Source organism: Pelmatolapia mariae, linkage group LG7 (assembly GCF_036321145.2).
Source record: "Pelmatolapia mariae isolate MD_Pm_ZW linkage group LG7, Pm_UMD_F_2, whole genome shotgun sequence".
Taxonomy (NCBI): Eukaryota; Metazoa; Chordata; class Actinopteri; order Cichliformes; family Cichlidae; genus Pelmatolapia; species Pelmatolapia mariae.
In genome coordinates, this window is record NC_086233.1 from 52,968,983 (window position 1) to 52,985,041 (window position 16,059).

The 16,059-nt window shown below is 39.5% G+C and overlaps 2 protein-coding genes across 5 annotated transcripts; one reads left to right on the forward strand and one right to left on the reverse strand.

Moving 5' to 3' along the window:
- Positions 1-1,327: 1,327 nt before the first annotated feature.
- LOC134631402 (retinol dehydrogenase 13-like) lies at positions 1,328-14,890 on the reverse strand. 4 transcript variants are annotated; one of them, XM_063479696.1, is made up of 7 exons: positions 14,688-14,890; positions 13,196-13,336; positions 12,921-13,112; positions 12,637-12,798; positions 12,377-12,493; positions 12,069-12,273; positions 1,328-1,920 (listed from the first exon to the last, which is right to left on the reverse strand). In XM_063479696.1, exons 1-7 carry the CDS (start codon positions 14,758-14,760, stop codon positions 1,878-1,880), a joined length of 933 nt encoding a protein of 310 aa, XP_063335766.1. In that variant the 5' UTR covers positions 14,761-14,890; the 3' UTR covers positions 1,328-1,877. The 4 variants fall into 4 exon arrangements, with proteins under 4 accessions (XP_063335766.1, XP_063335767.1, XP_063335765.1 ...); XM_063479697.1 differs by lacking the exon at positions 1,328-1,920 and adding an exon at positions 4,491-4,720; XM_063479695.1 differs by lacking the exon at positions 1,328-1,920 and adding an exon at positions 8,008-8,719 and having other exon boundaries at positions 12,428-12,493.
- ankrd34c (ankyrin repeat domain 34C) lies at positions 4,727-7,864 on the forward strand. Its single transcript, XM_063479692.1, has 2 exons — positions 4,727-4,859; positions 5,756-7,864. Exon 2 carries the CDS (start codon positions 5,806-5,808, stop codon positions 7,393-7,395), a length of 1,590 nt encoding a protein of 529 aa, XP_063335762.1. The 5' UTR covers positions 4,727-4,859; positions 5,756-5,805; the 3' UTR covers positions 7,396-7,864.
- Positions 14,891-16,059: the final 1,169 nt, after the last annotated feature.

Below are 16,059 nucleotides of genomic sequence, written 5' to 3' on the forward strand. Positions count from 1 at the left end.
TGAAGGAGAAGGAGGCAGAGGAGGAGTGGAACCATTTCAAGATTTCAACTATGAGAAAGTAGCACTTTTCAATATGAAAAGATCAAAGTGTCTGAAAATGTGTTATACTTCACGGGCTATAATCATGAGTGGACGAGGGGAAAGAAAAAAAAAATCACTCGCAGCATATGTGAGGGGTGGCAGGTTTTTAAGCTGCACTGGAGGCATTTCCCTAAATCTGCCAAGGTAGAAGGGAGACAAGGAGCAGTCCAGTCCAAAGCTGCAGCAGGGTTCGTGCGAGTTAATGCTGTCGCAGCCCACACATTCGCTTGATACAATCGCTGAGACACCAAATGCCATGAGAATGTCAAACTCAGTCTTTAAAGAGACAACCACCACAGAGCTAGAAGCACAACATCAGCACAACAACAGGCAATATATGTGCTAGAAAAAAACAACCATGTAGGCTTCGGTGTCTAAATGCAAATGGAGTTATCAGGAAGGAATGGATAAGTGATATGTATATATGTTAAAAAAAAGATTTAGGGGTTTATTTTAGAAAAGGCAAATGTTATTTGGAATTCCTGTGTTCAGACCATGGACGTAATTGTTATGGCAGAATTGTTGTGACTTTGGGCTTAATTGAAATTTCTGTAGAGGCAGCTCTCCAGTCGTATCTGTATCCTTTATGTCATTTCCTTTATTGTTTATGTGTCCATATGCAAAATGTGATGCTTTCATCTGCAGCTGGCTAACTTAGTCTTCCACAAAGACTAAAAACAGGATCAAACAGCTACACAAATCAAAGTGCGAAAACAGCAAATCAACAGTTTTGGAGGGTGTTATGTATCAGACTATTTCTTGGCTGAGCAGTTTCCCAGCAACCAGTGGTGACTCCGGGAGATTATTGTTCCCAACCAAGTATTCCCAATAAAACAGCAGTTTGCGCTTTTTTTTTTTTTTTTTTAACAATTAGGTATTTGTAAAGAAACTAGCAGCTTCTCAGATGTGACTTTTGTTGCCACTGGAGAGCGCCAGGTAAACTGTGTTCAGTTAATTATTTATTTACAGAATTAATAGGCTGTTATGGGGGTCAAGGAATTTTCTTTGACTCCCATAACAGCCATAATATCCCGGTCTCCTTAAGTGCTTTCCCCATTTCCTCAATTATCCAAAACAATTCACACCCTAATGCTAACCTTAAATTTAACTCACGTTATAGTTGGCATTAGTTGGCTAATGCTAGTGTTCAAGATTACTTATGTATACATAAAAAGATATAATGTTCTTCAAGTGATGTGCTTAAAAGCAGTCCAATCAGATTCTCTTGAACAATCTGGGTTCACTTTTGTCATAATCATAGCCTGTATATAAAAGATGGATATAAACACTGTGATTAATGTAGTTATTAAGCTTCAAACTGGCAGAGGTCGGTATTTCATAAACCTACACCACAAGCCAGGGGAGGCTCTGATTGACGCTTCTTTTATGGTACCACGGGATTGGCCATTTGCATAGGTATACACCTATGGAGAGCCTTCAGAGAGAGGTTTTCAGCCTACAAAAAACGCACAGTCTTCCAAAAACCGAACAGCATGTAACTGTTGAATGCTAAATGCTGATTTGCTGTGATAGTGGAGCTTAAAAAGAACAGGAGAAGCGTGGAAAAAACATCAGAAATGAAATGATACAGTATTAAAAGTACAGAGAGTGGCAGCAGTGGACACTTTTCACTGTTTTGAAAACTCTGTTTCAGTTCATCACTTTACATGTTAGAACTTCTCTCTTCTCTGGGGCTGGCAACATCACAAGCAAGACTAGAAAAAATTCTTGGTTTGGACACTGCCTCCATCTAGCATCAGACGCTCTCTGCAGGTAGAAGGGCTGACGGTTGTACCCTATGGTCTGCCAGTGGATTGCCAACAGCCAGCCATGTTCAGCCTACAAGAAATCAAAGGATAACACATATTTATTGCCTAGCAGCTTGTCAGTAACACAGTAAAGCATGCCCTGCTTTATCCTTGTTTTTGCTTAGTTGTTCTTGTTGTTATTTTAATGTAATGTGACCATATTTATGTACAAGGAAAAAAAAACAGTGACTGAGATCAGGAATGTGTTTACCGAGGTCACAGATAGGGCAGCTCAGTAGCTCTGCTAGAAGTCAGAGAAAGTGCAGGTTAAATGCGTTGGCTAGTTCCAGCCATCTTTTATATACAGTCTATGGTTATGAGACATTTGTAACCTATTTACAGTCTATGTGCTGAACTCATGAAAGTGATGAAATTATAAAAGACATTTTAAACAGAATAAATGTAACTTTAACAGCACTTAAGAATATTTATTTGTTATAATTACATATCTTTGCCACAATACCAAGATTTGCTCAATTATTTAAATTAGTGTTCTGCAATGAGTTGTCACCTGACATTTCAGAGGAGGATGAAAATTAAACAGTAATCACAGCAAAGAATAAATATGTTTCCTTACATGTTGCACTATATATTTTTTAGACTTTCCTGTATCACTTGGCTGTATCTGACTTTCACATTTTACTGGCTTTGACAACAGGAACTTTCTTTTTCAGTGCAATAAAAAAAACTGAGCATATTTCTATTTGCAGTTTACAAAAACAATTTTCTTTCTTGTTTTCTCAAAACTGAGGCATTATTTGAAATTAAGGTTAGACATGAAGTGCTCTGTTCTTCCCATCTCCTGGAAAAATTGTGATCAGACTCTAAATTTGAAAACTGCTGATAACTTTTATGTGTCCTTTGTCAGAATATATAAATAGTTTTTGAGCTACTGTAGTCTGATGAGTAAAAAATGTCACAATTCAGACAGAAGAAAAGGTTATATTTAGAACGGAGGGGAGGGAGAGCAGCAGCTGTGGTGTAAGATATCTGAAAATGGAAAGTGCTCCCAGGGGTGATGGCGCTTATTCTCTTCACTTTAATTATTTATTTCTCCTGTATATACTGCCGACGACAGCATCATCGGGGCAAAGATCAACCTCTGTGAGGGCCACTGACGTCCTTTTGGCTCCCAGTGATAATGAATGTGTCTAAACTAGTCAGCTTTGGCCTTTGATCCTTGGATTATCATGATTCTCTGAAGTCTGTCTATAATACAGACCCATATAATTTTTACTCAACAGTATAAAATGTGAAATATACATAATAACATCTGAATAACAATTTCAGTTTGTGTTTGACAAAAAAAAAAAAAAAAAAATTCTTAGAACTTCCTATTCTTGGAATCAAGTTTGACACGTAGAAGAACAGCTTTTACTTATCTACATATAAACCAATATTTTACACAACTCTTTTAGTCATTTCTGGTGAAGAAATGACAATATTTAGCCAGACTGTTAATGCTTCTTGAACAGGAGGAGCATATTCTTTTGAGCTGGTGACTACAGCATGAGCTGCTTTATGAAACTGCCTTCTCCATGTGCCTTGTAAACAACACTTCCTCTGGGACTGAGAAGGCAATCACAGGTGAGAAATCATTGCCAACATTGACAGCTGAAGTCCTGAGACGTCAAGCCTTTGGATAGGTAATAAAGTGATTAGTCTTAGAGTCAGAAAAAAAGAAAAGAAAGGGGGAAAAAAAGGAGCAGGGGTCAAAGGATTAATGATCGATTGTGGTGGTGGTGGTGACTTACTCATAAGTGGAAAATAGATCCAAAAATAACTGTATAAAAAATGCCATATAATCCTGTCTGTCCGTGGAGGAATGTGTCTGATTTACCTGTTCTTTGCAGGGCTGAGAACATCACTGTTCTCATTAGAAACTGCTTCTGTGCTGTCTCATAGCAACCTAAAAATAGAAATGTCCCTATTAGGCTGTATAGCTGCGGTGGCTGCTACAAGTTTTGGCTTCTTTAATTGTACTGTAAATATATAGGTGCAAAATATTTTTGCTCTCTCTCATAATTTGTTGAGTACATGACAATGAGAGAAAGAAGCGCTGCAGATATGCATAAACATTAAATATTAGCTAATGCTTTGTATCAAAGTGTCACTGCTTATAAAATATGATTTCTGATTTTATTTTAATGAAAAAAAAAGAAAGAAAGATAGCTGATGAATATATCCTATTGGAATTCCCTGCAAGAAGCAGCATGATGGTGGTCCAGGCACATTTTACAACTGAATTGTTTTCGCTGTGCCCTTTCATACATGGCAGACAGACAACCTGCCTTTATTCCTGTTCCACCCTGCAGAAAGATTAAATCGTATTTATAGCGCAGACTTACTATCTGAGGAAAATTCAAAAAGCAGCCTAAGCACTAGGCTCTGGGAGAAAAAGCAGCCTTCTCATCTTCATCACGTGTAGGCCAAACTGTGCCCACCGTTTTCATTTTCATACTGCTCTTTTGACATAATTAAAATAACACGCGCGCAGATCATTTGCATGTCTTTAGGAGGCAGCACTCGTTTTGTTTGTGTCCTGCAGATATAAAGATCGAGACAGAGGTTTTTCATCAGACGCAATTTATTTTGGTCGACTCTGACGTCAAGAGAATACACGTTTCATTCAACAAGCAAGAAAGTAAGTTATTTATAACCCGCAGCATCTCCAGGTTGTGATCCTTGAGTGCGCAGTGAAAGGAATACTCCCCATTGGACTGATGTGCTGTGCCTCCATAACAAAAGCCACACAGCTCATGCGTTATGGTGCCAGAGAGGCACGGCACACTGTAACCTAAACCAAGACGCATTGATGGGAACAGTCACGGCTGCAAAACAAAAACAAAAAAGAAAATAGGATTATTGTGGAGAACTTCAACAAACTTTCTGTTTTGAATCTTTAATTTCGCCCTCGCAGATGGCAGAGCACTGGTTACTTTGAACATGGAAAATCTCCTCTTTGACCAGGTAAGGAAACAACTGTCACACAAACAATATTACACGTGAAGGTTAATTAATTCAACTTTACCTCGCTATCTTGCATCGGTGAAGCCGGGGGCTGTTAAATTAGATCGTCAGCTTGTGTTGCATGTGAAATCAAATGTATGTCTAATGTTGGCAAATTGATATACAAACTGCAGATAAAATGTTTACATTTGGGATTTGAAGCAGAATAAGACGACGAACACCGCAATGTGTAATGGAGCGCGTCTTTCGAGCCAAGTTACCCAAAATGAGAACCGCGGACAGCGACTCTTTGAGCTTAGTGTGACGTTATTTAATGTCGCCAGTTAAAAAGCTTGAACAGATGTTTGGATCACTATTTGAAATTTATATAACAAACATCGCATTTACGCGCAGTCTCTCGTATATTCGTCCGAGAAAGGAGGAAAATGATGTTTATGCTTACTTGTAGTGGATACTGGAGGCTTTTTTGTCAGTATCAGTATGTTGGGTGGGGGGGGGGGGGGGGGCACTGCTGTCTAGATAGAGGTTTAGAAAAAAAAATCAACTTTGATTATGACATCATGACACATCTATCAGTAGTGTTTATGACTCTAACAGGTGTGTTACCACGCTGACTTCTGCATGGATATACGTGATCTTTGAGGACGTGCATGAGCATTTTAGGAAAACTGCCAATTTCTTTTTACAACACTGACTCAATTTCAATAATTAAACAAACAATATATCCACTATATTTCACAGATCTGTAAGAGTAAGTTTTATTTTTATTTTCTTTAGGTTGTAACAGACTGCCACCTGCTGGCAGTGATAACAAATAGAAAAGCAGACAAACAAAGTGGGTATTAATCACTCATTTTACTATGTAAGCTGAACTAATTCCACAAATTTGTTCAAAGGGCTGCGAGCTGTGAGTTCAGTACTGAGAAGATCTGTGACTGGCTGGGTAATGGCAGATATTCTGGAACTGCGGACAGATGGAAACTCACTCCTGAAGGCAGTGTGGCTCAGACGCTTGAGACTCACCAGGCTCTTGTTGGAAGGAGGTGCCTACATCAACGAGAGCAATGAACGTGGGGAAACACCTCTCATGGTGGCCTGCATGTCCACACACACTGACCAGCAGAGCGTAAGTAAGGCAAAGCTCATAAAATATCTGCTGGACAATCAAGCGGACCCCAACATACAGGACAAAGGAGGTAGGACAGCTTTAATGCACGCCTGCATTCACAAGGCTGGACACAAAGTGGTGGATCACCTACTTAGCAACGGTGCTGATCCCAGCCTGGAAGACAGGAGCGGGGCCTCAGCGCTGGTCTACGCCATAAACGCAGATGACAAGGAGACACTTAAACTGCTCTTGGATGCATGCAAAGCTAAAGGCAAGGAGGTGATCATAATCACCACAGACAAGTCACCATCTGGCACTAAGACTACCAAACAGTATCTAAATGTCCCTCCATCACCAGAGCTGGTTGAGAGATCTTCCCCAGCGTACTGCACCTCTCCCTCTGATATTAACGTCACAGCATCGCCCTCACCTGAGCAAGAGCAACAAAACACAGTCTTCAGTTTCCAGACAAAGCTAAAAACCTCCAGCTCAGCTTCGAAACTTGCCAATGGGCCCACATCGCCAACGCGGCGGCCTGCAAACCCCAAACGTGCACGTTTGCCTCAGCTAAAGCGGCTGCAATCAGAGCCTTGGGGGTTGATTGCACCCTCTGTCCTGGCTGCTGCTGCCGCCGCCGCCCATGATGAGAGTAAGAAAGCTAGTTCTGATGAGGATGTTGTTGCAGGGGTAAACGGACTCTCTCTGAGTAAGAGGTCGGCTTTATCTCGACAGAACAGTGTAGACGGGAAGGACAGCTTATTCCCACTAGTGGGAGAACAGCCCTGCAAAATGACCACCTCATTATCAGTTCCTCCAACATCTAAACCATCATATGAGAGAACGCTAGGCCAACACCAGCCACTGGCACGGCGCAGCACGGTGCCTACAGAGCAGGAGAGCAGCAGCTGCAGCAGTGGACTAGCCAGTCTGAGAGACACAATGCATAGGAGACACCTGGGGAATGATCACTATGACTCAGACTCACAGCTCTATTCAGACTCTGCCATGTTAGATTCTCCTAAGGTCCCGGTGGAGCGCAGGAAACTAAACACCTCTCCACTTGTGATGTTAACCAGCTCCAGAGAATCTCTAGACAGCAATGCCAGCACATCCTCTCCCAGCACAGCACGCAGGCGTGCACCTGGCCTCCTGGAGAGAAGAGGCTCAGGCACACTTCTGCTGGATCACATCTCCCACACCAGGCCTGGCCATCTCCCCCCTCTTAACATAAACCCAAACCCTCCCATTCCCGATATCGGGGCTAGTAACAAGCCCTCCTCACCTCTGGCCACAGGTATTAGATCTATAGCTCCAGTAGCACCAAACACACCAAAGAGAGGTGGCCTCAAGTTGAAGAAGAAACTCGTGAGAAGGCACTCTATGCAAGTGGAACAGATGAAACAGCTTTCTGATTTTGAAGAGCATTAGTTAGTTATGAAGTTTATGCAGCAAATATTGTGGAAGTAGAGATGTTAACACCATAGATTGTGAGGAAGTACATCCATAGTCTACACGAGTCATTTGTGTCATTTGTGTAGACTCAGAGCCATCTAGATGTTGAATTATGTGTAATTAAAAAATATAGATAGAATATATAGATACATTAAAACTGAGCAATATAGGTAGATTTCCTCCCCATGTCACACTCAACCTTAAGGATAACTATCTTTTGACTTCACAACATCTGCTGTATATGTTTTACAGTTTTGAATGTAAATGCCAAGATATGGTACTTTTCCTCTGAACTAGCTGATCATGTAACATTAAAGGAACACACAGGGTACATTTGTAGCTGGTGGCAGATAGGGTGCACTTTGTGCATATGTAATTAACACCATAATGGACATTCTGTCTCACGAAAAAAAAAAAGAAAAAGAAAAAAAAATGTGATGCACTTGTCTGAGATGTAGCTTTGGGTAAGATGAAATTGGACTGTTTGTAGCAATTCTGTACAAAGTGCCTTTAAAAAGAAACCGAAAAAAGTGATGAGCAGATACAAATTTTGTATAAAGAAAACTTTAATTCATGGTGATGTAACCAACATGTGTTTTGTCTCAGCACTGCTGGTCTCACATGGATCAAAATGAAGACTCGTGATGAATACATAGGATGTGGATAAGCAGTATGCCTTAAAAGACAGGTATAACAATGGGCTATGTATAAGAGCACTTTAATGCCCACGAGAAAGAAACTGAATACCACTATTAGCAGTGTTACAAAAAGCTAAAGCACATTCATATATAATTCTTATATGATAAACCCAAGCAACAATAAATGACATTTTAACCCTTAGTCCACACAGATATTGGTGAAACCCATCAATTAAAATGTCATTTCAAGCTAATGGCAATCAATGCTAAAGATCATACAGCTTCCATGTAACTGACCTGTGAAGCATTGCTTCTGTTTAAGAAAAAACTTAATTTAATTCATAGTATTTTTCCAATTAGTTTGTTGTATATTCTAAATAAATGTCTATCACTTGTGAATTTCTGTCTTTTGTTCATTTGTTGTCCTTAAGCAGGAGCTCAGCTGCTACTAGACGCGCAGATGTTCACTAGAAAGAGTACCAGTTCTTTCCTCAGGCCACTTGGCAGTCCAGTGGCACCGCGATGATGACAATCATCATCAAAATCATCATCATCGTCGCTGTGACTACGTCAGACCGACCACAGAGGCACTCAGCTCCCACAGCTTCTTGGCAGCTTCATCATCCAGACCCTGAGGGGCTGCTGTTTTAGGGGCGCAGTCGCTGTAATCAGTGCAGACTTTGGTGTTAAACACACAACTTGATCTGTTCATACTGAGTTGATTAAGTCACAAGAACAAGTTAATCAGTCAGATAAAACAGTCAAGATATGCAATCAGAGGATAATTTACAAGGCAACAATGTCTTAATATTTTTTACTGTTTTCTTAAAGATAATTATAGGAATTTAGATATTTATTAGTTATGTTATTACCCATATAATTTCATACAAAGACCAAAAGAGTCAGTTTTCACTTTATATACAAAAATAACATCAGGTAGAGCCAAACCGATATTTGTTATGTGGCGATATATCGGTATGGTTGACAACTAAAACCTCCAATTATGTTATAAATGTTGATGTTACACAGATATTCCACCAGATGGCACTCCGCAACTTCCCTGTTGGCATAGATCGGAGAAGTGTAAATGAGTAACCCATGACTTGTGGTGACAACAAAGCAACATTCCAAATATGGGTATTGGTCGTAAAAGTCCAATATCAGTCAGGTTCTAGTATCAGCAGTTTAAATTAAGATTAAATCATATGCTTTGTAATTGCTAAAAAAACTGTTAAGGAAAATCTTAAAATGTTCTAATTTCAAACAAGAACACTCAGAAAACGGGACTTCCTTTAAAGGGCAAAGGCTGTACTAAAACTTTGATGTTTTATTATTATTATTATTATTCTTGTTATTTTATTACAACATCCTGATCTCAGCCTGTTATGGGTTCATTCTGACATCGTAGGGTGTCATAGTGAAAAAAAAAGAAAAAAGAGGTGTGTTGTAGAGCACTCTTCATGTTCCCTTTCATATGGCACATAATACTTATTATATTTGCATTTTTTTCCAAGGTCAACTTTGACCTTGGGCACCAACAATAAAGGTCAAGGTCAAATGTTTAGCCAACCCAGGTACTCATGCCCACCAAGACCTTGTATATTGTTTGAAGTTGATCCATAAAAAATTGGGGGTAATATAAAGTTTTTACTGACTTTCACATTTGGTACGACCTTGACTCGATTTTCACCTAAATTAAATCAGCTCGAGCTGTTGTAGACTGCTAACAAACAGACAGACAAACAAACAGAACAGATTACATACTCGCTCATTTCAGGGGGAGAATTAATAAATACACAGACTGTGGAGAAACATCAAGACAATCTATTTTTAGGGAAAGCCCTGCTTATTTTAGCAAAACAGTTCTAGATGTGAGCATGGCTCTTTAGTAGATAAATGCTAAACAGTGTTTGTTACACAGTGTGTTAGGTACAGTGTTAGGTACACAATAAATACAATAAATGAATAGAATGATCTGGTCATTGTGATGTGAAGAGTTAATGGAAAATGATCCTCATCAGGCCTCAGATACTTTAAAATGTGCTGCCAGCATTTATATATACCCTCCATATATATATATATATATATATACATATATATATATATATATATATACCCTCCACATCTTCTCGAGAGAAGAGCTCGAGAAGATGTGGAGGGTATATATATATATATATATACCCTCCACATCTTCTCGAGCTCTTCTCTCGAGAAGATGTGGAGGGTGAAGGTAACAGTGATCCCAGTGGTAATCGGAGCACTAGGTGCAGCGACTCCCAAGCTAGGCGAGTGGCTCCAGCAGATCCCGGGAACAACATCTCAGATCTCTGTCCAGAAGAGCACAGTCCTAGGAACAGCTAAGATACTGCGCAGGACCCTCAAGCCGCCAGGCCTCTGGTCTATATATATACATATATATATATATATAGATATCTGTGTGTGTGTGTGTGTGTGTGTGTGTGTGTGTGTGTGTGTGTGTGTGTGTGTGTGTGTGTGTGTGTGTGTGTGTGTGAGCATGCAATCAGCTCTTGTCATTTTTAAAATCTTGAACACATGCAGCACCACTTAAATGTCAGTCATTCACTGGTAAATGGCTGAAATGCCTGATAAGATAATGTCAGCAGTAATGAAAGGAAATACTGGAAATCTGCAAAAGGTGGAAAGCTGTCACTGTATTGCAGCTGGTTTGTGGCGTTTATATTGACTGTGATTTTGTCTAGGCATTTTTTTTCTGGGCATGCACACTGACGCAGCGACCCTGCTGACATTATGATTCCTTTATTTATCATATGATCTTGACTTTCTGTCTCAAAAAGATTCCTTGTATCAAAATCTCGTTTTATATTGTGCTAATCCACATTTTTATATTAGTGCTAAATTGCTACTGTAGTATGCTCACAATGTAAAAGGGGTCGCTTGTAGTTGCAAATGAGTCACTCACCAAACACCCCTCACCTCTACAAGGCCTTTAAGTCTACTTAGATAATTTCTCTGATTTTCCAACCCACAGTTCTGGTCTCATCAGCTAAGCTTTCACCTGTAGCACACAGCTATTTCCTGCATAAAAGCCTCGATGAGCCTGCTCTACACTGCTCTACCAGCCCAGAAACAAACAGATGACAGTTAATAGACCAGATTATATGGTGTTCAGAATTTAGGATTCAGCAGCTAAAAACACAGAATTGTCCCCCAGGAGTAAGACCAGAGTTAAAATGAGAGTGAATAATTATTTAACATTCACGAAAAGGTTAAGTACACGACCCGAAATGAACGTTAATGTGTCTGCTCGTTATGTTTTAGATGTGTCCGTCTAATTCACTGGATTTGAATCAGTGTTCACGCTGACATCATTTACTGGACTTGGACAACATTTTTCATGCATAGAGGAATTATCATGCTGTGGAAAAATCCACAGCATGTTAACACATTAGGTTTTTAAACAGTTGTGTTAACTGGACTTAATTATATTCAACAAATCACAAGAACATTTATTTTACTGTACGCAGATCAACTGTGCTCCCTGTTGTCACCTTTAAAAGGTCCATTGAGAGGTTGGAGAATCCTACTAGACATGACTGACCGGCACTAAGTAGTTTCTTTATCAGTGTTATTAGAAAATTTTTCTGCTTTTACTATCAGGTACTTGTAGTTTTTTAAAGTGCAAAAGCAATCCCTAACTCACGTTCCCTATCATCAAAATGAATCCAATGACTCCCGTGCAATGACGTATTCAGAGTATAATTTTGAAGAAAATAAAGAACTGGTATCAGATTCATTTCCTGTGTCTGCACATCCACTGAGGGAAGATATTGCATTAGACTGCACTGAGAAAGAAGAGTCCAGCTGTTTCATTACTAATATGCTTCATTACACATTCACAATACCCGTCTCAGTAGAGTATGTTAGTGTTGTTCTCAATATGATCCATTTCCCCCACATGGCCGAGCCGAGCAATATCCCTTTTGGCTGTCTATCAATAAAGAGCCCATCTGTTGAATTACACAGACTGACCTGTAATAGAGTCCACTCTCATTTTGCAGGCTTTCCTCCACAGCGCAGTAGATGGTGGTCTGAGCTCCTTCTGTTGGATTCTTGATGAAAAACACGAAGGGCACATACAAAACCCTCTTCCACAGGGGCACTGTGGGCCAGAAGTGTCGGCCAAGCTTGGTGCGGATGACTCCAGGGTGGAGGCTATATGCTGTTACGCCAGTACCTGCAAAATGACAAGGTGCAGGACACAAGTCAATACAAGGACATGAAATCCCATTCAATGTGTAACGACACATAGAAATATAGATATAAAACAGACGCAGGACCTTGCAGCCTGTTGGCCAGCTCTCTTGTAAAGAGGACATTAGCTAGTTTACTTTGAGCGTAGCTTCTCCAAGGCCGGTAATCTTTGTCCTGATTTATGTCATCAAAATGGATTTGACCTGTTGAGAGAAAGCACTTCATCCTTATTCACAGATGTGGTATTTAACATTAAATGAATATAAAACGATGACATTCCTGACAGACTTAAAAAAACCAACTAATTCTCTTTATATGAATTAGAAAACAAGAGGAAAAACTGCACCTCTCTCATGCGCTAAACTGGAGACATTCACAATGCGACTCGGCGCTGACTTCTTCAGGAGATCTAACAGACAGTTCGTTAAAAGGAAGTGGCCCAGGTGGTTCACACCAAATTGCATTTCAAAGCCATCTTCAGTCTTCCATTTTGGACAGCTCATTATACCTAGAGGTAGGAATATCAAAGGAAATGTATTTACCACCTGTTAAACACGAATGCACAGTCACAAAGCTGGCATAATATGCTACATCACACCATAGTGGGTCTGATGTGATTTATACATCCACCTGCATTATTGATGAGAACATCCAGGCGCTCCTCACTTGCTAGGACATCTTTGGCAAGTTGGCGTACTGACTGTAGAGATGCCAAATCCAACTTTCTGACAATCACGCTGTCATTTCCGCTTCTCTTTTTCACTTCTTCTGCAGCTTTATTAGCTCTTTCCATGTCCCTACAAGCCAGAATAACCCTCGCCCCTGCAATGCGGGAGCAAAATCATTACGCCTGAACAGATATTAGATTATAAAATCGGATATATTAATCCAGGCAAATCACCAACCTCTTCTAGCCATGTCAACAGCAGTTTCTTTGCCAATCCCAGTGTTGGCTCCAGTGATCAGGACTGTCTTTCCATCTAAGCGGGCTTTGCTGTGACACACACCACCTGCCATCCACTTCTTCAAACCAAAAAGTCCCACTCCTGTAAAAATGTCCACACAGTGACAGCTCTAAATCTCCACTGATCAGAGCCATCTTCACCTTCTAGAAAAGTAAACCCCCACCCACCCAAAACAAAAGACAACTGCACAGATTCAACAGATGTTTTAGGACCAAGATTTTCTCAAATGTACATTTCTGACACCTTCTTCCACACCCTGAAGATAATACACTTGAATGAGTTTAACAGAAAAAGCCTTAAAGCGTCTTAAAATAATCTGAGAAATAATTAAAACTGCTTTTTTCTTTGTCCAAATGTGCATAATTTTTTTTAAACATTGTCTTTCTATTTTACATAACTACAAACTGAACAAACTTGGGTTTTGGAATGGTGATTGGGTAAAAAAGCATGTTAAAATCATTGTGAGCCTCTTTGAGTCACCAGGATTCTAAATTCTGAAATACTCACAAAATGTGGTCTGATCTTTATTTAAGTCAGAATGAGAGACAAATACAAACTCAGTCAACTAGCAAACAGAAAATAGATAGATTTAATATCTGAACACACAATGAACCCGCTTACTAAAAAAACTAAGTGGCTTTCTGTGCTAATAATTTCCCAAGTCTTTGACTAATTAGTACAGATACTGTGGTAACCGAAAAGGGCTGGCAAACCGGCAAACCATTAGACACACCTATAGCATCAATTTGAGAATCCTAGGTGACTTCCTTCTCAAATTAATAACATTTTCAGAAAACTAGACCGCTAACCTTTAGGTTGAGTTCACTGAGATTTAAACTCATCCGAGGTATTTAGTAGATGCACCTATGTTATTAATTTGAAGCATTTACAAACTAAACTGAAATGAGCAAACCTACTGGAAACGAACTGAAACTAAACAGAATTAAAAGCAAAAGTTAAAACGAAACAAAAAATAAAAACAAATTAGTAACTATAAAGCTATGATAACTCTGTTTGGACCTAAAGTTTACTGGTGGAGAAAGCTCATTCAAACTGCACTGTAAAGCACCAGGCACACCTAGAACAGTGTGTTAGTGAATATTTAGTTAAGATGTTAATAAGTTGTAGCTTAACAAATTCACTTTAACTATATTCTTATAAACGTGATGCAAAATCAAAGGCACTTGTCATTTTAACGTGCATGTGGGTCCGTGCGCAACAGACCTACGTGCTTATGCAACGTCAAGTAAACGTCACAGTCTGTAAAAGAGCATGAGCTAAGACAGCCAGTTGTGTGCTGTTTACAGTCTACACGTATGATCAGACCATTAATGTAAATCAGTGATTAGCTATTATACGAGTTACTTTGTTTTTCTTTTAACACACAACACCTGCCATTGTGAAAAAGAGCCTGCGTCGGGTCACTTCATACCTGCTACTGTGACCAACGCAGTAGTTTTAGGATACTGGGAAACAAATGAGCGTGCAGCCGAGGAGGTCCGCATTGTCCCTGCTGACCCTGTCAATGTTTATGAATCTGTTTCTGTTAAAGTCCGGTTGAAGAAATGCCGGCGAACTTTCCTGCAAGCGAGACTTTACTGCCTGCTAAAATAACAGCTACATAACAAGCGGAGCCTTTGCCCAGGAAGTACCGCCCATCGCTGCCCTACACCGAATCCTATTGGTTCATTTTTGTCAATAGTGTTAAAAATATTTTTCAGCAATTTTTTTAAAGCTATTGCCAAAGAAAGCAGCTAGTAAAGTACATGTTGGCTATTTAAGAACTTTTTTTTAGATTTTTAAAAAATCTGAAAACATTCAATGCCATTAAACTAAAAACAAACAAACTTCAATATAACAAAATGCAATCAAATCAAACCGTAGTGGTATCTTCAGGATTTAGTAAAAACATCTTTGCTGAAACTATTATCATCTCACAACTGTATTTTCCATTTTCTCGTTTCAGCTGCTCCCTCTAGGGGGTCACCACAGCGGATCATCTGCCTCCATCTCAACCTGCCAGCATCCTCCTCTGACACCAACCTTCTGCATATCTGTATCATAACAGGCTGTTAAACATCCTCTTCACTCTTGCTGCTATCTTTTTCTCTCTCACATCCCCTCAGACACTTGTCTCCACCGAAACCCACCCTGCCCACACTCTCTTCTTCACCTCTCTTGTGCACTGTCTACTGCCACACCAGGTATTTAAACTCATCTACTTTCACTACTTCTGCTCTTTGCATCTTTACCTTTCCACCGGTCTCCCTCTCATTCACACACATGTATTATGTCTTGCTTGAACTTTATTTCTTCTTCTCAATGTCATTTGTGAATATCATAGTCCATGGAGTCTCTTTCCTGAAAGGGTGTAAAAAGCAAAAAGGGTGTAAATCAGACATGATGATCCACATTTTTCTATGGCATTATTAAAATTAAATAATAAAATAAAAATAAATAAGGTAAATGAGGTGGGGGTTTTTTACACTGAATGTCAGCTGTTTATTTTTTTATTTACAAAATACATTTTTGTTATAAAATAAAGCCAACTGCATCTCTTAACCCTAGAACACTATCGCTATAAATAGTAACACAATCACTAACGCCGGGTGATTTTTACCCGATATAATATGACCAACTAAAAGTACTTGTCATCAAAATATATCAAACACATGACAAATCAGAGTGGTCAGCTTTTACTTTCAACTGTGCCATGTCTAACAAAATGAAAAAAAGTGTCATGGGGGATGCTAAAATAATGCTCCAAAATTAAAGAAAAATCTGGAATTCAAGAACAAAAAATT